Source organism: Mandrillus leucophaeus, unplaced genomic scaffold (genome assembly GCF_000951045.1).
Source record: "Mandrillus leucophaeus isolate KB7577 unplaced genomic scaffold, Mleu.le_1.0 Scaffold508, whole genome shotgun sequence".
Classification (NCBI taxonomy): domain Eukaryota; kingdom Metazoa; phylum Chordata; class Mammalia; order Primates; family Cercopithecidae; genus Mandrillus; species Mandrillus leucophaeus.
The window spans coordinates 67,089-87,722 of NW_012105453.1; the positions used below are offsets into that span (position 1 = coordinate 67,089).

The 20,634-nt window shown below is 45.3% G+C and overlaps 1 protein-coding gene across 1 annotated transcript in view; it reads left to right on the top strand.

Moving 5' to 3' along the window:
* Positions 1 to 20,634, top strand: part of LOC105551137 (anoctamin-2) — a 351,959-nt gene that overhangs the window by 35,824 nt on the left and 295,501 nt on the right. The window contains exons 3-5 of the mRNA XM_011996294.1: positions 14,778 to 14,929; positions 16,897 to 16,951; positions 19,458 to 19,509. Of these exons, the coding sequence (XP_011851684.1) occupies positions 14,778 to 14,929; positions 16,897 to 16,951; positions 19,458 to 19,509 (259 nt within the window). The remainder of the gene's footprint in view (positions 1 to 14,777; positions 14,930 to 16,896; positions 16,952 to 19,457; positions 19,510 to 20,634) is intronic.

Below are 20,634 nucleotides of genomic sequence, written 5' to 3' on the forward strand. Positions count from 1 at the left end.
AGTTTGGCTGGATATGAAATTCTGGGTTGAAAATTCTTTTCTTTAAAAATGTTGAATATTGGCCCCCACTGTTTTCTGGCTTGTAGAGTTTCTGCCAAGAGATCTGCTGTTAGTCTGATTACTTCCCCAGGCGTGGGATGTAATCTCCTGGTGTGCTGTTTGCTAAGACCCTTGGTAAAGCGCAGTATTAGGGTGGGAGTTACCCAATTTTCCAGGTGTTGTGTGTCTCAGTTTCCCTTGGCTAGGAAAAGGAATTCCCTTCCCCCTTGTGCTTCCTGGGTGAGGTGATGCCTCGCCCTGCTTCAGCTCTCGCTGGTTGGGCTGCACTCACTGACCAGCACCAGTGAGATGAACTCGGTACCTCAATTGAAAATGTAGAAATCACCCGTCTTCTATGTTGCTCACGCTGGGAGTTGGAGGCTGGAGCTGTTCCTATTCAGCCATCTTGGGTGCCCCCAATGTCTGCAAATTTCTGAGGCACTAACTGGGTTCAAAGATAAAGGTTTGAGAAGAAATGCCACTGATACTTTAATTCTTTTCAGTTGAACCCATGTTTTGACATGTTTATGTCTACTAACCTGCATTTATTAAAGAATGAGTTATCTTCTTTTCTTTACCATAAAACATATGTAATTGCTATTAAGCATTATTTATCAGTGTGAAAAAAATTGGTGTTTCCACACTGAGCTGATAGAATTCCAGTTAAAAAGCAAAGAAACTTGGCATTTCAGTTAACTTCAGTGGTCCCTTAGGAGGGAAAGGTAATTCCATTTAGCCTTGGAAATGATTGGAAATTGTTCTCAGGTACTTGTTATTGTCTTTCTAGAGACTCTGATTTGGTAGCCCTGGCTTTTGCAAAAGCTTCACAGGAGGACCTCTTCCTGGCTAATGGTGCCCACCCAACCTCAGGGACTCTACTCAGCCAGGACTGCAGCACCTCTTATTTCTCAGTTATTCAGATTTGAGGCTTGTATTAGTTAGGGTTCTCCAGAGAAGCAGAACCAACAGGACACACACAGACACACACATATGCAGAGAGAGAGAGAGAGAGAGAGAGAGAGGGGTATCATGAGGAATTGGTTAATACAATTATGGGAGCTGGGAAGTCCCAAGATCTGGAGTTCATGCAATGGAGACCCAGGAGAGCTGATGGTGTAGTTGCAGTCTGTGTCCAGTCTTAGAACTAGGAGAGCCAACAAATAAGCTCCAGCAGCCTCAAGACACAAGAACTGATGTTTCAGTTCAAGTGTGAAGGCAGGAAAAGACTGATGTCCTAGCTCATGCAGTCAGGCAGTAAGAGTTTCCCCTTACCTGTGGGAAGGTCAGCCTTTTTGTTATATTCAGGCCTTCAACTGATTGGATGAGGCCCACCACATTAGGGAGGGTAATCTGCTCTACTTAGTCTACTGACTCAAATGCTCATCTCATCCCAAAACACTCTCATAGATACACCCAGATGTTTGACCAAATATCTGGGCACCCAATGGTCCAGTCAAGTTGACACATAATATGAACCATCACAAGGCTTGTAATTTCAAAGTCAGTAATCCTCTTTGTAATGGAATGAATAGTGGCATTCAAAAAATATGTCCAAGACCTAGTCCTGGAACCTGTAAATATAATCTTATTTGGAAAAAAGATCTTTGCAGATATAATTAGTTAAGGATCTCAGAATGAGATCATCCTGGATTTAGAATAGAACCTAAATCCAATGACAGGTATCCTTATAAGAGAAAGGCAGAAAGATATTTGAGAGGGGAGAAGATTATGTGAAGAAGGCAGAGACTGGAGTTATTCAGGCTGAAAGCAAAGAATGCCTGGGGCCATCAAAAGCTGGAAGAGGCAAGAAATAATTTTTCCCTTATAGCCTTTAGAAGGAGTGCTGCTCCACTGATGCCTTGGTTTTAGATTTGTGACCTTCACAACTGTGACAGAATAAGTTTATGTTGTGATAATTTGTTATGGCAGCACTATGAAACTAATACACTCTTTTTCTGGGCAGGAAGCAGTAAGCAGACAATTGAAGACAATTGAAGGTCTCTGGTAGGCTTGTTGGCTTTCTCTGTATTCCAAGAATCCAGTTTGCAGATTCTAAGATCACTTGGAATAGTCTTGTTTATTTGTTGCCATTGGGTTTGGGAGTTCTATGGAAGAGTCTTTGTGCATGGATCTTCCTACATGACCTTGGTGTGTCTATGACGACTTTTTCATTGTCCATTCCTATTTGATGAAATAGAAGCAGAGGCTCACCTTGTTATGAATGGTGGAAGGAGACCCAGTGTGGCTAATGTCAAGAAGAGCTTAATCCACTCAAGAATAATTTTCCTATTTATACTTCTATTTCCAAATACAGTAATTGGCTTAAGTAACAGCTTCTGCCTTGGTGAGAGGTGTCTGCAAAGAAGGATATTAGCATGTTTTAAAGCTTGTCCACATTTCATAATTCTTACATTTGACTTTGAGGAAAAAGATTCATAAAACCACTTTGAATTATGCCAATCAAAACAAATTATCTTGAGATCAAAAGACTTATAGTCATGAGTTGATAAAGAGATAAATTAATTGAGTTTTAAATATAGTTAATACTGCATCCCATGTGCTAGACCATTTCGTAAGAGCCTTATGTACATGATTTGTTTTTACCTTCACAACAACGATATGAGATAGGTATGAGCGTTAGCTTCATTTTATAGATGAGAAAATTGAAACTCAGAGAGGTTAATAAACTTATCCAAGGTCACACAGCTTGAAGGAGTTAGAGTCAGGGACTCAAAATCATGTCTGTCTGACTCCAAAGCCTTGCTCCTACTCTCTCTCTTGACTGGAAAATCCCTAACTGGACTTGAGGTAGTGGATAGTATGGTCTAGAATGGCACTTCTCAAAGTGTATTTTTTACAATGATAGTCTTTATTCTTCTTTTGGAATTTTTTTTGTTTGTTTTGTTTTTGAGACAAAGTCTTGCTCTGTCACCCAGGCTGGAGTGCAGCGGTACAGTCATGGTTTATTGCAGCCTTGACTTCCTGGGCTCAGGTGTTTCTCCCACCTCAGCCTCCTGAGTAGCTGGGACTATAGGCACACACCTCCATGCCTGGCTATTTTTCGGTAGAGACGGGGTTTCCCCATGTTGCCCAGGCTGGTCTTGAACTCCTGGACTCAAGTTATCCACTCACCTCTGCCTCCCAAAGTGCTGGGATTACAGGTGTGAGACACCATGCCCAGCCTAGTCTTTGGTTTTACAAAAAAAATGTTTTTTCATGGTTGAACAAATTCAAAAAACACTAATGATTACAATTCACCAGAATAGTCAAAAGTTTTGAGAAGCCTTGTAGTAAAAAAATAAAAATAAAAACCAAACACACACATATACAAAAACTCGTTCAATTTTTTTCAGGCCTTTTCTGCTGAATACTTGAACACCTATTAATATCCTGGGAAACCAAAATTCCACAGAACATACTCTAGGGAATTCCATCCTAGATTAAATAATCCTAGACTAGGAGAGGCAACAGCTTTCAATGGTCATTTTTTAAAATGATACTGTCTTGCTCAGTGCGTTATTCCACATTCCTGCATTACAGCTTTCTCACCCATAAAGTAAGAAGATTCGCTCCTAAATTATCTGTCATAGCTTTAAAATGTTGTGGTCTACATGTAAAGCAAATGACAATTTGTGAATTTGTTTTTTTCCTCTGTTACTGATGTTGGCTGAGGGGCCTGAGGACAGTTACCTTTTATGTTCAGTTACATTCTGATTGTTCACAGATATCTAAGAGTAAAAGTGTCGTATGTCTGTCACCTCTTCAAGTTTTGCTCTAAACAGGTAGTATACTTAGCCTGTGGTGCCTATTCTGAAGCTGCCCCGTGTCTCCAAGTCTGGTAAAGTCACCAGACTTCCTCTGGGTTTACCCATGCTGGACTGCTCTTTCCAAACCACACCTCTCTGTGGAGCCTTCACGGAGCTCTCTGATTTAGACTCTCGTCAAAGCAGAGTACTTTATTCTTTCCTCCTTGGGCTGGAGCCTTTCCAAATGCTTTAAGTATTTGCCCCTGGTCCTAGAATGTTCTTCCCATTCCTGTCTGAATAAACAAATACTACTCATCCTTTGCTCCCCAGCCTAAATCTCACCTCCCTCATAGACCTTTCTTCATTCCTTCAGCCTGAACTGATCTTACCTTTTCTGGACTCTTAGTCAACAGTGAGTATTTATCTTACTTGTTAGTTTTTCTTCAGCTGCTTCAGGTCCTAACTCTTGTGTTTCCAAATATATCATAAACCGCCTGAGAACAAGTACTGTGGTTTATATCTCTTACGTGTTCCCTGCAAACTCTAGTATGGTGTTCCTCAAACAATATTTGCTCAGTAAACACCAGGTGGATTAACCTATTGATGCTTCCCCTGCCCGGTGTCTTGTTTGGATTGTGACCTCCTAGCAGAGTCGCTCAGGATGATAAGAGATGTTTCAGCTCACAGCTGTACACAGGCCATGTGAAATTCGGCAACAGGAGCTGCCCAATGTTCTCTCCTCACCCTGACCAACTCCTTCCTTGATCAGAACTGTTTTTGATAGTTCAGTAAATCCAGAAAGAAAAATCAGGAGAAATTCTCTGAGTTTGTGGTTGTTTATTTATTTTATTGTTTTACTTACTTTTTTTGAGATGGAGTATCGCTCTGTCACCCAGGCTGGAGTGCAGTGGCGCAATCTCAGCTCACTGCAAACTCCTGCCTCCCAGGTTCAAGTGAATCTCATACCTCAGCCTCCCAAGTAGCTGGGATTATAGGTGTGCACCACCACAACCGGCTAATTTTTTTATTTTTAGTAGAGACAGGGTTTCACCATGTTGGCCAGGCTGGTCTCAAACTCCTGACCACAAGTGATCCGCCCACCTTGGCCTCTGAAAGTTCTGGGATTACAGGCATGAGCCACCGCGCCTGGCCTGAGTTTTTTTAAGGATGGAGAACTTGCAGATCCTTGGTCATGGGAAGGAGATTCGCTGCCAACTCAGCCTTCAACATGACGTTCTGGACAGATTCTTGTTATTATCGTCAGTAACTTTTTAAATGAGCTAGAACTGATGCCATTTCCATAGGGTTGGTTGGCTATAGGTGGGGTCTTCCTCTTGCTGTCATTGCCTGTTCTCTAACATTTGTTTTCAATAGAGGGACAGCTGGAGGGGTGGGGTTTTTATTTGATATCTTTATGAGCTTTTCGGTGCGTGCTCTTTGATTGCTTTGATTGCTATTTAAATAGACTGGAAAGAGTGCAGAATGCTTTTAGTCATTTTGTTTTCTGTAATGCTTCTCAATGTCAAAAATAAGGAAAAATAATTAGTGGTACCTAAGTGCTGCCGTTCCTGTGAGGAAGCTGAGATGGTCCTGGCCGTGTTGCGAATGTGCATATAAGCCTGGGAAGACCCCAGGCGTGATTGACTATGTGGAGGCCTGTCAGTGGACAAGTGTGACTCAGGGCCCAGAAACAGTGAAGTTAAAAATATGGAAATGTGTTACAATAACAAGTTATTCTAAACCGTTTTATCAGCATCACCCACAGCAGTGCCTGGTGTACAGCAGGCACTACATAAACGCTGGTAGTGAACGGAAGAGTGAGTCATGCATACCAGATCTCACCCGGTGGTGGTGGCGTGCTGGAGGGTGATGCTGAGATGGATTCTGAGGCTCCATCCAAGGGCAGTAGGCAGGAATCCTGTGCTTCCTGAGGGCTGCCTGCAGAAAAGGCAGGGCGTCATGGTGGCACATGTACCATTATAGCTGCCCTGATCTGGGTCCTTTGCTAAAGACTCCTTCAGTTAATGGGAACAGATTGTGTATAAGAGATCCTTTGGAAAGTTACATTTTCCATCCACCCAGCCGACCATCCAGTGAATATTTATTGAGTATTACCATACACCAGATACTTTGCTGAGGGCTGGTGATGCAGTGGTGCTTATAACTGTTCCCTGGCCCCGTTGGTATGGGGAGGATTCAGATGTTGTATGGCTAGTGATAAATTGGGAGGCAAGGCTGGGCATGGTGGCTTGCACCTGTAATCCCAGCACTTTGGGAGGCCGAGGCAGGAGGATCACTAGAGGCCAGGAGTTCAAGACCAACCTGACCAACAAAGCAAGACCTCATCTCTACTAAAATTTAAAAAAAGTTAGCTGGGTATGGTGGCATGCACCTGTGGTCCCAGCAACTCAGGAGGCCGAGATGGGAGAATCACTTGAGCCCAGGAGGTTGAGGCTGCAGTGAGCTATAATCATACCACTGCACTCCAGCCTGGGTGACAGAGTGAGATCTTATCTCAAAAAATAAAAAATAAAAAGTAAAATAAATTAGGAAGCACCCACAGAAGAAAAAGACTGAGGTGTGATGAGAGAGCCAACCAGAGGAGACTCATTTAGATGGTAGTCGGGGAGAGGAGGAGAAGGCGCCATTTAAGCTGAAATGTGAGCACTGGGTAGGAGTCTGTGGGTGGGAAGAGCAGGTGAGAACCTTCTAGAAGTGGGAAGGACACGCCCACAGGCTCCAAGGTAAGAAAACCCTGGACTGCATGTGGAACTGAGGGGAGCCAGGGTGGGAGCAGCTCAGAGAAGGGGGCAGGGGCTGAGGCTGCCAAGGGAGGCAGGAGGCATGGTGCCTAAGAGGCCTTGTCAACCTGTAATTTTAAAAGTTTGGTTTTAATCCCAACTTTTATAAGTCAGCAAACATTCATTCATGCGTAGAGGACCTGCTGACAACAGAATAAAAAACTATACACAAATACAGAATTAGACACTAGAGAATGTACACTGTGTAAATGCATCACCCTCTGTCTATACTCAGTGTTGTTGCTGAGGGGAAGTTTACCTGTGGACACGGGTGGGGCCAAGGGGAGTGGGCAGCCCCTGTTCTCGCTGTCCTTGGTGTGCACAGAGAAAGTCTCCCTTTGGCTCCACGTTGTATCTGACCTTGGCTGCTCCTGGCGCTGTCTCCTTTTTGATCGGGGAAAGGCTTAATGCTCACTTGTATGGGTGAATGCGCAGCAAGCGAGCAGGGACAGATCTCAGCAGTATGGAACCCCTCAGGTCCTGGTGCAGCGTGTGTGTGTGGTGTGTGTGTGTGTGTGCGCGCGCGTGCGTGTGTGCACGCACCTCTCGCAGGCATCACCTGGCGGGGAGAGCAGTGGGTGAATTCCATGGCATTTTTGGCTTCTCTTGTTCCTCCCTTCTTCAGCTCCAGAATCTTCCATCCTTGCCCAGCTAGTGACTTGTACCCCTTTCCTGCTGTTTGGCTTCTCTGTGTGTCTGAGCCTTTGTGAGTAGAAAGGTGTGATGATCATCTTCAGTCCAGCCCTAGTCTTTCAAGATGAGTGAGATACCGTAAGTAATAACCATGCAACTTCGATGATCTAGTGACTGGAGGAGGAGCAGAGGAAAGCACCAATAAATAAAAAGAGGCAGACGATGGGCATTAATTTCTGTTGACACGTGTACTCCCAGCTGCGGCACACGTTCTGTTTTTACGTCTGGTCTGCATTCCTCCTGGGTGACCTTTCCTGCCTGTTGCTGGGAGAGACACTCTTAGGCCACTGCAGATACTAGTGACTCATGGGTCATTAAGATTATGTGGTTTCTATCTTATACTGTTAGACCTTTTCCTTGATCTTTGGGGTCATTGGCTCTCCCAATGTTTGTGCACCTTGGGCATGTTAGTAAAACTTTCTATGCCTCAGTATTTTTATCTGTAAAATGGGAACAGTGCCTTGTATACTGTCCAATATATGCAGCTTCATTCCTCACACCCCAGGAAAGCACATGATTTTAATATAAAAAGGAGACATATCAGCCCTCAGACCACACTGCTGTTGCCCCTCTGGAGAGGAGAGGCTGAGGGAGACGAGGAGGAAAAAAGAAGTAAGAAGACAGTAAACCCCTTAGACTGTGACAGTGAGGCCAAAGTGAGCGTTTATGAGAACCACATTTGAGCCCTGGAATAAAAAAATAAGAGCAACATACTTTAAAAATTATTTATGATTTTAAGCACATGAAAGGCGTATCATGTACCCAGGGAGGGCATAATGGGGAACAGCTGGCTAGCATGTGTCTCGCCATCTCTGAGGTTGTTCATCATTCTCTGATGTCCAAGAATAACAGTAATAATGATGCCACTGCTGATTGTATTAATAACAATAAAGAGGATTGGGGGGTCTTTCCTGAATCCTGCTGAAGGCAAGAGGAGAGCCTGGGCTGCTGGGTTTGGCAGGGGCGGAAAGGGGCACTACAGCCTGCTTTCTTCTCAGGGGCAGTCCATGGAGCCCAGCCAAGGATCAAAGGACATTAGGTTGAAGGAAAGGGCTCTAGAAAGGGAAGGCAGGAAGCCTGTGTTCCTGGCATGATTTTACCACTGACTGTGGCCTTCCCAGCCCCTCTGAGTCTCAGTGTTCTCATCTATAAAGTAGAGATGCTAATCCTCCCTGGCAGGCACACCTTACAGAGTTTGTATGGACCGTGGATGAAATGATGCTCAGGGAAGTGCTGGGTACACTGCAAAGCATTCCAAACACAGAAGGGGTTGTTACCATCCTTGTGTTTCTCCAGGGCTTACCACAATCAACCACCAAGCTCGGGACTGGACATCTAGGAGGTACCCAGAGATGCTTCTGCCATGAATGAATGTTTCTTTTTCATTAAATGTTCAAAGCCATGGAGTGGTAGCCTTGGACAATACTTTTTAAAGTATTTGGTCCAGTTGTCTCTCTTATGACTTGTTAGGTTGGTCTGGAGTCGCGCTCTGTCTAAGGCAGATTGTCCTCCATTGCCGAGTCATCTGAGCACACTGCCCGGTGCCCTGTGAATTAGGGGATTTTTCCGTACAGCTGGTGGGCATAAGTGCTATTTCCTTTCAGACGGTTCCCTCTCCAGTCTTGGGTACTTTTATCCCACTCATGCACTAAATACTCAAAGGGGACCTTCTGCAGCCCTCTGGGGTGCTCTGTCCTGTGAACTCTAGTTGCCTTGGTCTCCCCAGACTTTAGAGCTCAGTGTTCTCAACTCAGGGAGTTTCCTGGGCTCCACCTGTCTCCTCTCCTCTCCCAAGGCAGTGAGCGGAACTCACAGGGCTCCCCTTGTCTGTCTCCCATCTCTCAGGGATCACTGCCTTTCATTGTCTGATGTCTAGTATCTTGAAAATCATTATTTCATGTATTTTGTTCGGGTGTTTTGGTTGTTTCAGGCAGGAGAGTAAATGGGTCCCTGTTACTCCATCATGGTAGGAAGTAGAGGTTCCCTTGTTTTCCCTATGGAGATGAAGAAGCTGGGAGAAGGGAATGACTTGCCCAAAGCTGCACATCTCATTGGTGTCAGCAAGGTGGCATCCTCCTATCCCCACTGTGTGCCAGCACACGGGAGGGGTCCCTGCTTTCCGTAAGTCCGTGGTTTCTTGGGGAGACAGACAAATCAACTGAGAATTTGAGACAGATGCATAAGTCAAGAAAAGCAACCCACAATATATTTTATGAGGTGGGTATTTATCCACAGGGTACCAAGGAAGCATGGCAGGAAGTGAGAGGGCAAGGAAGGGCTCCTGGGAGGGTTGGCACATGAGCCTTGTGGTGAAGGAGAGGCAGGAGTCATCCAGGTGGGTGAGGAGGGAGAAAGTCTCAGGAACCAGTAACAGGCACAGCAGCTCGGAGGCAGGAAGCAGGTCCCTCACCTCAAGCCCAGTGTGTGTGGTGTGGTACTACTGGGGAGACATATGTGTGTTTTATTGTGGATATGCACCTGTTCCATCCCCCTACTAAGTCCCTGAAGTCTGGAAATTTCTTCCCACACAAGTCTGCTGTGGGACATTTGTGTAGGGTCTTGTTCAGGGCTATGCAGTTGATGTTACCATGAGGTTTCTGGTGGGACTCTGGCCTTCCACACTCTTGAAGGCAGCCAACAATATTCCTTTCAGTGATACGGAGCATCCTCCATCGAGAAACAGTTGAAACTTACCCCAGTCCCACTCCTGGTTCCAGTGAAAACAGCGTGGAAGCCCACTCCCGTTAGCCCATTTCTCTAGGTGAGCCCTACCAGATCCATTGCCACGGTGAGGCTCAGGAACTGCCTGGAGGTTCTCAGCTGAACGTCTGCCAGAGCCAGACCCTGAAACAATCGATGGGTTAGAAATCTGCATCAACTAAATGCAGGCATTCCTGGCCCCTGTGGGTGCTACACTCCTGGGTGCTTTTGCACTTGGTAGGGGCAGGAGGGGGAGCCTTTTGGCCTATCAGAGGCCTTAGGCTTTTGGCTCACCTCTAGCCTGGTTTATTTCTACCAAAACCAGACGAGTTGTCTTATGGCTGTTTGGATTTCAGTCTGGGCTCCTCCAGTGACAGCAACTGCTGTCATCAATGCTGTTTCTCCAGAGATTTCTCATTCATTCATTCATAAAACAATAGGGAACATTTTGGACAGTATCCTGTCCTCATGGAATTATGGTTTGGTAGGGATGGCTGGACATTCATCAAACAGTCACTCAAATAAGTATAAAATTACAACTGTGATAAGTGTTATGAAAAAAAGGAATTAGGGCTCATGAAATACAGTGAAGGTGGGACTTGCCATTGTTTGGAAGCCAAAAAATAATAACCTCAGTGTGAACAGAGCTTGGTGAGCCAGTGGGTGGGGAGGTGGGGGCCATAGGGGCTGGGGAGGAGATGTGCCCAGCTCAGCCAGTGTCTGGGTGCAGTCAGTAGGAAGTACACGGAAAGGTAAATATGGAGACTTCTACAGGTTCCATGGGATGTGTTAAGAGTTTTGGTCTTTTTCCTGAGAGCAATGGGTGACTGTTGAAGGCTTTTTAATGAGGAGGCAAGAAGATTAGATTCTTGCTTCAGAAACCTCACTTGGGCTCCAGTGTAAAGACCGAATTGGAGGTGGGCAAGAGTAGAATTGTCAGATAGAACACAGGACGCCTAGTTAAATTTCAATTTCAGATAAACAATGCATACTTTTTTAGTATATGTATGTCCCAAATACCACATAGGACATAATTATATTAAAAATTTATTGTTTTAACTGTGTTTTTAAAAAGTTTTAAATAGGTTGCAAATATTGCATGGGACCTAATTATGCTAAAGATTGTTCATTGTTTATCTGAAATTCACATTTAATTTGACATCTTGTGTTTTTATTTGTTAAATCTGGCAACCCTTAGCAAGAGAAAATGTGGAGAAACTGGTTATAGACCAGTTATTGTTGTAAACTACTAAAAGATGCTTAGGTTAGGGTAGCAGAGGTGGAGATGGAGAGGAGTGGACAGAGAAGGAATAGTCCTGGTTGGTCCAAATCTGCCATTCAAAGGCATCTGGAAGACAGAATCCATCAGCTTCCCTCCTACTCTGAAACTAATTTCCGCACACATGCCATTTAAAGACATGTGGGTATGGTATGGTGAACTGCATAGTCTCAGTGCAGGTCAGGTGTCTGGTCAGAACCTGCACTGAATGGCCTATAAGAGGTGTTCTGTGACAGTGTGAGGTGGTCTTATTTCTGTCTCCATCCCTCCAGGCCAGAGACACCTGAGAGGTGAGTTCTGTGCACTGCAGTGACTGATCTGTGTGAAGGAGAGATTTGGTAGAAAGGTCAAGACCTTTACGACAATAGAGGCAATATTGTAAGTTGTACACTGTTTTTCCCCATGACAACTCACATTTTAGCAAATTAAACCGTAGAGTAAAGCAGTCAAGAACACGGACTTCGTGAGGGGCTTTAAACCCCGTTGGTTATTAGCTTGTCTAGACTATCTGTGTGATCTTGGCTGAGATACTTAACTCTCTTGGCTTTGCGACATATTTTAAGATTAGTGCTAAAGTACCTTGAAAGCCAGGCCCACAGGAGATACTTAGTAAATGGTACATGCTACTAGAATCAACAATCTCCTTGTTTCAGAAGGCAGGCTTACTCTTTGTCTTCTTACACAACTCACTTGATTATCTTCTTAATTCACAGCTCTGGTTTTGTCGCTGTTCACACTCTTCACTGTCTTCCACTGCCTTGTGTAGCAGATCTCCACGCACTCGTCTCAGTTTTCCTCGACTGAGTTTGCATGGAAATCTGCTGCACAAGGCAACGGAATATTGTTGCACATGAAGATTGTCACTATTGCCCATCAGAACCCCTTTGTCCAAGCAAACCAGCTCATGTAACCCTCCTGAAACCCAGCTTGAACATTTCCACTTTTTTGTTTGCCTAGAATGTCTTTGCCTGTATCTGTTCAAGCCTTATTAATCAAAAGTATTTATAAGTGAATGTTAACAGAAATATGAACAAAACAAGATATAAAACATACATAGGAAATGAAATAAATGCCTGTCACTAGGGAAATGGCTAAACAAATTACTATTCATGTCTACTGTGTAATACTATGCATCCATTACAATAGCTGTATGCAGACTGTCCTGGAAAGATATCTATGATATAATGCTAAATAAAAACAGCGAATTATAGAGGAATATGTGAAGTAGGGTCACAGTTGCTTAGGAAGGAACCTAGTTCTATCTATACGGAAAGATAGGAATTAAATATATTCCCAACCGTTAAGCGAGGTTCCCTTTGGAGAAGAGGGTGGGAATTGGGTTGGAAGTCAAAGGAAACTCCTAACATTTAGTTAATATACTTTAATGGTTTAAGCTTGTTCATTTACCTGAACTCTGTTCATTTTGTAATTGAAATTAAATCAAAATGCATAGAAAAAGGTTTAGAAGAACGAAATAAACTGTGGTTATGTTTCAATTGTTAGACTGGGGAGGCTCTTGCCTTGTCCTTACTTATCATTGTTTTATTAAAGAACAAAATGGTAACGGAAGAAGATTACCCTTCTGCTAAATCCAACTGAAATGCTACTCCCTCAGAGAAACATTTTTCTAATTCCTCAACTGAATGTGCTGCCTCCTTTCTTTGAACCCTCAAAGTACTTTATGTATCTTTTGTGGCATTTTCTCATTCTATCTTAGTGAGCGTTTCAGGTACCCAAGTATGAAGACAAGTATTTCATACTGGTCTTACTGCCCCTCTACATTGAAGTGATGTGAAGCTATCATGGTAGAGAAGGAAATAGGATTTCGAGTCAGAGGGTCTGGATGTTGCCTCTTGTTCTGGAGGTCCGTTGCAGCCTGACAGATTAGCCCACACTTAGTAGCTTAAAACAACAGCCATTTTATTTTATCTCATGATTTTTTGGTCAGGAACTTGGGCAGAGCTGGGCTGGGTGATTATTCTGCTTCATGTGGTGTCGACTGGGGTCACTTGGTGGTAGCCAGCTTAGAGGTGGGCTGGACGGGAGGGTTCAGGAAGGCTTTAGTGGTATGCCTGCTGCTTGGCAGGGCAACTGGAAGACTGGGCTCAGCTGAGTGCCTTTCCCTCACTGGGTATTCTCAGGACATCTTGTAGACTTCTTATGGTGTGATTCAGGGCTTCAAGGGATAAGGCAGACCAAGGCTGAGGCTGCCTATCTTCTAAAGCAGTGGTCCCTAAACCTTTTTGGCACCAGGAACTGGTTTTATGGAAGACAATATTTCCATGGACCACGGGTAGAGGGGGTGGTGGCAGGGATGGTTTCAGGATGAAACTGTTCCACTTCAGATCATTAGGCATTAGATTTTCATAAAGAACACAACACGCAACCTAGATCCCTCACATGTGCAGTTCACAATAGGGTTCATGCTCCCATGAGAATCTAATGCCACCTCTGAACTCACAAGAGGCAGAGCTCAGGCAGTAATGCTTGCTCACCCACCACTCACGTCCTCTTATGTGGTCCGGTTCCTAACAGGCCTTGGACCAGTACCAGTCAGTTTGTGGCCTGGGGATTGGGGACCCCTGTTCTAAAGGATGGAACTAGCATAGTGTCATGCCTGCTATACTCCACTGGTTAAACATCCACAGAACCAATGCAGATTCAAGGCGGGTGGGAACAGAGATGCTACCTCCTAAAAGAATTTGTATAAAAAATGTGTGGCCATTATCAATTTGTCACAGCTTTGCTGTGAGAAATACAACCTTTGTGTCTCAGTGACTCCATTTACAAATTATAAAGATCCAAAGCTATAATGTATGCAAAGCATGCTATGCATTATAAAAAAACTGTATGCACTATAAATATTAACATTTACCTTGGTATTAAATCTATGCCTTACTCAAGGCAGGTACTCATTAAATGTTCAATACTTTGAAAGCAAACTCATTTAAACACAGATATTTCCTAAGAAAAACACAAAGAATGTGATGCTGCATGATCACATAGAAGCGTGGCTCGGTTTTAGAGTATAGACTTTGGATTAGGTTGACATGAGTTAAATCCAAGCTCTGTCACCCAGTTCCTATCTATGTGGCCTTTGTTAATTTGCCTCACCTCTCTGAGCCTTAATTGTCTCATCATAATATGGAAATAGTATTACCCAGCAGCGTTGCTATAGGCATTGGAGCTAATTTGTGTCAAGCACCTAGTAGGGTCACATAGTAGGTGTGCAGTTTCTCTAAGATGATATCGAGTCATATAGAAAGTCTGGACTCCTCACTTAATTCCTCTGCACTGCTCACCTCCATGAGCTCAAAGGATTGAGAGGAGTCCAGAGTGCAGGTCCTTGCGAAAGCGTTGGGGAAAAGGGGAAGGCCCTCCTTCTTGTTTCTCCAAGGCTCTTCCTCTCTCCAATGTTCACCTCTAGGAATCTGTGTCCATGCAGCTTTTTTTTTGTGAATCTATTCCTCTCTGCTGGAACTGGCCCCCTTTTCAGACCTGTGGCTCTTCCTTTCATAGATGTACGAGATCAAAGCAGGAGGCAGCATTGCAAAGAAGTTCAGCGCAGCTCTGCAGAAGCTGAGCTCGCCCCTGCAGCCCCGAGTTCCAGAACACAGCAACAACAAGATGAAAAACCTGTCCTATCCGTTCTCCAGGGAGAAGATGTACCTGTGAGTATTGAAGCTGCTGGAGCAGGGATGTGGGAAGGGATGGGAAGGAAAATTGAACGCTGTTCCATGACTCAGCCCTGGGGCTCCCAAAGTGGGTGCCCCAGTGCCTGGGAGAGAGAGTAGGAAGCATGTTCTCACGGTGACATTGTCCCTGTGCCTGCTTTGTGAACCCCCTCCCCATGTGAGATTATCCCAAACAGCTGAGGGTGCTTGTCCAGCAGGAAATCCACCGTTTGACCATTTTGCAGGGTGATGGGCAAACCAGGGAGCAGCCAACAATAAACTTTGGAACTCTGTGAGAAAGTGGTCGGACACCTGTGTATCTTCTGCAGGAAAACCTTCTTCCCAATTGCCAGTCTAATAGGGTTTCAACAGGATATGATAAACCGGAGAGAAGGTGGATGAAGCCTCTGGGTTTCTGGATTCCAGCTGCCTACTTGTACATTCATTGACTCTCAGGGGTCTTCCCCTGTCCCTGCAACCTGTCTAGGAAGACTGAATAAAAGCTCTTCACAGAGATAGTCACTTGGGGAACATTTGGAAGGGGGAGCCACAGCTGGGAAGTGGGAGATGCAGCTGTCAAGTATCAACTTTGCTCTAGGAGCTAATGAGAAAATTAACAACTATCAAGGGTGACGAGAAAATGGAGCAAGAGAGGGAAAGGCCGGGGCATGGAAGGGCAGAGAGGACAGAAAGAAGGACCTTCTCATTTTAGGAGGTGGAAGTTGTGGAGCAGTGTTTCTATTGTCCATGAGAGACCATCTATCCATCTTTGCTGTGTTCGCTATTATCCTACACACATGCATATGCTGTTTCATTTGCATATATTTACCCTCTCATTCAGTACTCATGCCCCCTTGTGAGGTGGCCGGCCAGATCTAACTATCTTCTATTATAGACACCAAAGTCTAAGTCTGTCCAGGGTCACACCGCCCAAAGTGGCTGAGCTGGGCCTTGCATGGTGACTGGTGGCTTGCTGCTGTTTCTGTGTCCTGTGGTGCTTCCCTGCGTCCCCTTCCCTGGGCCTTCATTTATGCTGGTGCTGGCATCTGAATGGTAACCTCCTAGGCACCTCCGTTTGTTTTACTTCTGTTGTCCTTCAAGACTGGTTCATCAACACCTTCCTTTTGAAGGATATTCTGCCCTTCCCAACCAGAAGCATGCGCTTCACCCTCTGAACTTTCGTAGCAATGGTCTGCATGTTCCCATGTTCTACTCTGTGTCAGTTACTTGGAGAAATGTACATTTCAGTGATTGGAGCTCCTGGGGTGCTGGGAGCATATTTCCTTCCTTCATCACTGCATCTTCTAGCACAGCTTCCTCAGCATTACAAACACACCCCATGTGCTATTTTCTGAGTGAAAGCTCAGTGTATGAAGTTAAAAACAGACACAGCCCTTGCATGATTAAGATTTTTCTAATGGATGAGATGACAGTGACATTAAATGAAATTTTGAAGAATCAGAGTGATAATCCAACACCCTGAAATGATACTCTTTTTGTTTTGTATTTTTTACTGTCTTTGTTCATGCACCAGTATCTTTTTTACATACTTTCCATTTGGAACCTTATCATCATATATTTTTCTAACATGGTATAATCTTTTTCTATACACAAAGTTTTCATAATTATAAATTTCGATGACTGCATGATACCCTATCCTATAGATTTTGGGATTGCATCTTATTGTTATAATCTTTATTATAAGTACCTTTTCAATAGGCATTTTTTATTTATGTTATTTTTCTTTCTGTGTGTTGAATTTCCTCCCTAAGAGAAATTTCTAGGATGAGTTTTTAGAATTACTGAGTCAAGAAGGGCATAAACATTGTGTGTGTGTGTGTGTGTGTGTGTGTGTACCTCATAAGTCTTGCTATATTGCTTTCTAAAGATTTACTGTGGGCCTGGGGTGGCAGTGGTCTCAGGGCAAGAAGTGAATTTGCCATCTGCTCTCTTGGTGTCTCCAGGTACAACATCCAGGAAAAGGACACCTTCTTTGATAATGCCACCCGCAGCCGCATTGTAAGTACTGTGTTAGGAAAGAGGATGGGGAAAGAGCTGAGTCCCTAGTTGGCAGGGCATTCTCTTACCCTCCCTGCCACCTCACAGTTATTTGCTTGGAGTTGCCTAGCAACTGAGAAAAGTATGCAAGAACTTCCCCATTCCCCAGAAGAAACAGCAAATAACTGCCCTCACTTGTGGTTTAAGGGGAGCGTCTTCTTCTCTTTATGGGTTCTCCATTAAAGTTCTTAGGAAAAAAAAACCAGGGAAGGTCATAGCTGCTGCAGGGATTAGTTAGGTGAACCCCTTGATTTACATAGAGGAAACTGAGGCTCTGAGAAGCAATGCATTGAAAAAAAATTATATAGATCGTTAGTGTCAGAACAAGGACTAGAACTAGTCCTTCTGACGGTTGGACCACTGTGTTTGTTTATGCATTTTCCCTTCTTTCAACCCCCATGACAGAGTCATGTGAATTTATATAACATGGAATGCTAGTTAACCCATTTGCCCAAGAATAATATCACCAGCCCATTCACTAGAAAGCCAACGCTTGTGACCATAGCTCTTCTTCCATAGTCGTTTTGCCTTTATGTCAAGTGTTTGAATTTTGTAGGATGATGGATTCTAATAAAAATCTGCATATGGCCTGTGTTTCTGTGGCCCCTGCATGAGCTGTAGAACATCTTCATTCACCAATCAGTTTATTCTCTATCACCCTAGAGGTCACGTAGCCTATGGGCACAAGACAGAAAGAGGGGCCCAAGGAATGCCAGAAACTTACACATGCCCGCATGGGAAGTATGAAGTGCGTTTCCATTGGTCCTTACCAAAGAACTGAAGTTTCCACAGGAGGAATAAGGGTTAGATACCTAGAAGGGTGGTAAGAAAATATAGGAATAAGAAGGGACAGGTGATTAGAGGAGGCTAGGAGATTTCCCAGGCACACTGCAAACATGGCATTAACTCTTACTTGCAGGATGGGCAAGGAAATCTCAGCTCCCTTAGCCTAGTGTCTTAGGCAGAGTTAAAATGGGCATGTGATTTCTTTTTTCTTCCAATGGAAAAAGGCATTAACGTCCCATTTTCTTGGTTGATGCTATTAGTAGCCAATGAAATCTCACTGTGGCTTGGGTCCCACGACTGTGGGGGAGTTATAAGGTGTTGCAGAGATTACTCGATAATTGCAAAGTGCTCGTAAAATAATTCAATGCTGTATAAATGCTGTTCCTAATTATTATTGCTGTTGAATTACTGCACTATATTAGGAGAAGAATTAAACACTCTTGGACCCCATAGTTATTTACTTACCACTCCCTTTAGGCTGTGGCTGGAATATGGGAATGTAAATAACGATGGAATAACACATCTTCTAGCATTCATCTCTCCTTCTGGAAGCATCTTCCTTTCCTCAGTCCGCCACACACTGAGAACAGGGGAAAAGAGCCTTGAGTTTTGTCCTGAGATCTATTCTGCCCTGGACTTTGGCTGGAGGACCTCACCCTCATCTGTGGATGTCTCCCCTATGCCTGCTTCTTTGTGGGTGTCTGAGCACCTCAGCTTTTTGTTGCAAGGCAGACTTCATTGCTGGGCATCTCTTTATAGACTGGCATAGGCTTGTCCCTCCCTGATTCTTTTGTGGGAAGCACCCCTTTCCTCCCATGTAAGAAACAGAGTCCCCTGCAGGCCCCATAGGCCAGGGGATTCTGTAGGCTGTTTTGGGCACGTAGGGCTTCAGGCAGGCAAAGCCACTGAGGCGGCAGCTGCTGTGTGCCTAGGACAGTGCTCTAAGACATGAATCTTCAAGGAAGTGTATGATATGCTCTGATCAGGGAGGCAGGATGAGGACCCAGGAAAAAAACCACGAAATAAAGACATCAGTGACCAACATAGAGGTAGCTCCTTTGCTGTTTCGGAGTGTGCACGTCCTGGCTGGCCTCCCGAGCAGCTCCGCTAGATGGCCCCATTACAGACGCAAGCTGACCCTCCTGACGTTTGCTCAGGACCCTCTGCACCCACGTCCGGAGCTCTCTGCTACCCCACTGGTTCTCCCCGTCAGCCGGGCTCCAGGCTGGGGGAGAGGGCCTGCCCCTCCCCGGGACCCACCAGACAGAACCCCGCCTTTCCTGAGGTTCCCCGACGTGGGCGGCAGACGCCGTCCCCTACCCCACAGAGCCAGGGCTTCCTCCCGGTCCTCCCGAGGCTATGTGGTCCGGGGTGGGCTCCTCTGTTTTCCTTACCTCCTGTAACTGCAGTCCATTTCTAGCCTTTTATTCATTTGTTTTTCTCAGGGTGGGGCGAAGGGGCGGGGGATGTGTGCGCGGGGGGTTACATCCCTTGTTTCCTCAAAGTCCTCAAGTCTGAGTGGGGTTGACGTGCGGCCCATGAGCCAGGCACCTGCTTGGCTTAGCCCTCGCTGCAAACGGGCCCGGGCGTCTCCCGCCCCTGCAAGGCAGTGGTGAGGGTGACGCACGGTGGAGGACGGGGGGAACGAGGCGCTCACAGCTCTGCTGTCGTCCCCTTTTAGGTGCACGAGATCCTGAAGCGCACAGCCTGCTCCCGAGCCAACAACACGATGGGTAAGGACCCCAGCCCGCGGGCAGGGTGCTGACGGGCGCTGAGGCGGCTCCCGCCCTGTGCTTTCAACAGCTGCCTTGGTGGGCAGCAAAGAACAAAGCAAACAAATGCCCCCTACGGAGAGGCTGCTTAGCTTAGGCTGAGAAGCCTGCCTTGGCCCCAGGAGCAGTGGGGGTCCCGTTTCTCAGTGGGGCTGCTCCCAGGCTGTTGTAGCTTCTCCCAGGCCTTCATCCCAGGTCTCCCGGCTTTCTCTTTCTCTTTTCCCCGTACTGCCCACACCTGCCACTGTATCCGGATAATTCTGCGGCTCATCTGTTTTTCAACATTTCGAATAGTTTTTAATAACCCAAGAAAAGCATCTTAGAGGTCCTTTAGTCCAACCTCCTCATATTATGTAAGAAGAGATGAACCGCCAGAGAGGGTGCATAACTGCCCTAAGCCCACACAGCACGTGATGGCTAAGTCTGAGTGAGCCTCAGCATTCTTCTCACCGTATCTGGCTGAATCTGTTTGCCCTGTGGTTTGTTTCTTAAATATTAGGGTAATTGTCTTGGACGCATTTGGGACCAAGTATAAGGCAGGCAGTATAAGGCAGGCCGTCCAGATCGTGATGGATTGTGTGGAAGACATCTGTGACGGCCCAGGTACAATGTGAGCTGTGCCCGTAACCCCCTGAGACTGGTTTTTGGAGAAATGTGCCAAAACGTCACACACAAACACTTCTGCACAGGAGTCATTCTTGCATGTTGAACCCTTGTTCCCAAGGTGCTGCCATCTCCAAGCGGCTTCTGACAGCTTTGGGAGAGCCGCCTTCAGAATGCGCTTTGGGATGGCAAATCTTTGGCTTTTGAGGCAACTTTAGGTTGAAAAGCGTTCAAAGTCATTTGGAGTCCTGTCTACTGAATAGAGGAGGTGATCAGGCTCAGGAATGACAACGATAATGATGATGTTAGCTAGCTAGTATTTGAGAGCGTGTTGTGGGGCTTGAGAGTGTGCCTGGGTACCCAGGGCACAGTGCTGGAGAAGGAATCTGAATGGGTGTTATGCCACGATAGTCTTTTTAGAATAGTGCTTAACCTCTCAACAGGGCAATTATGTTTGCTTACGTTTGCTTTGATATATTCATC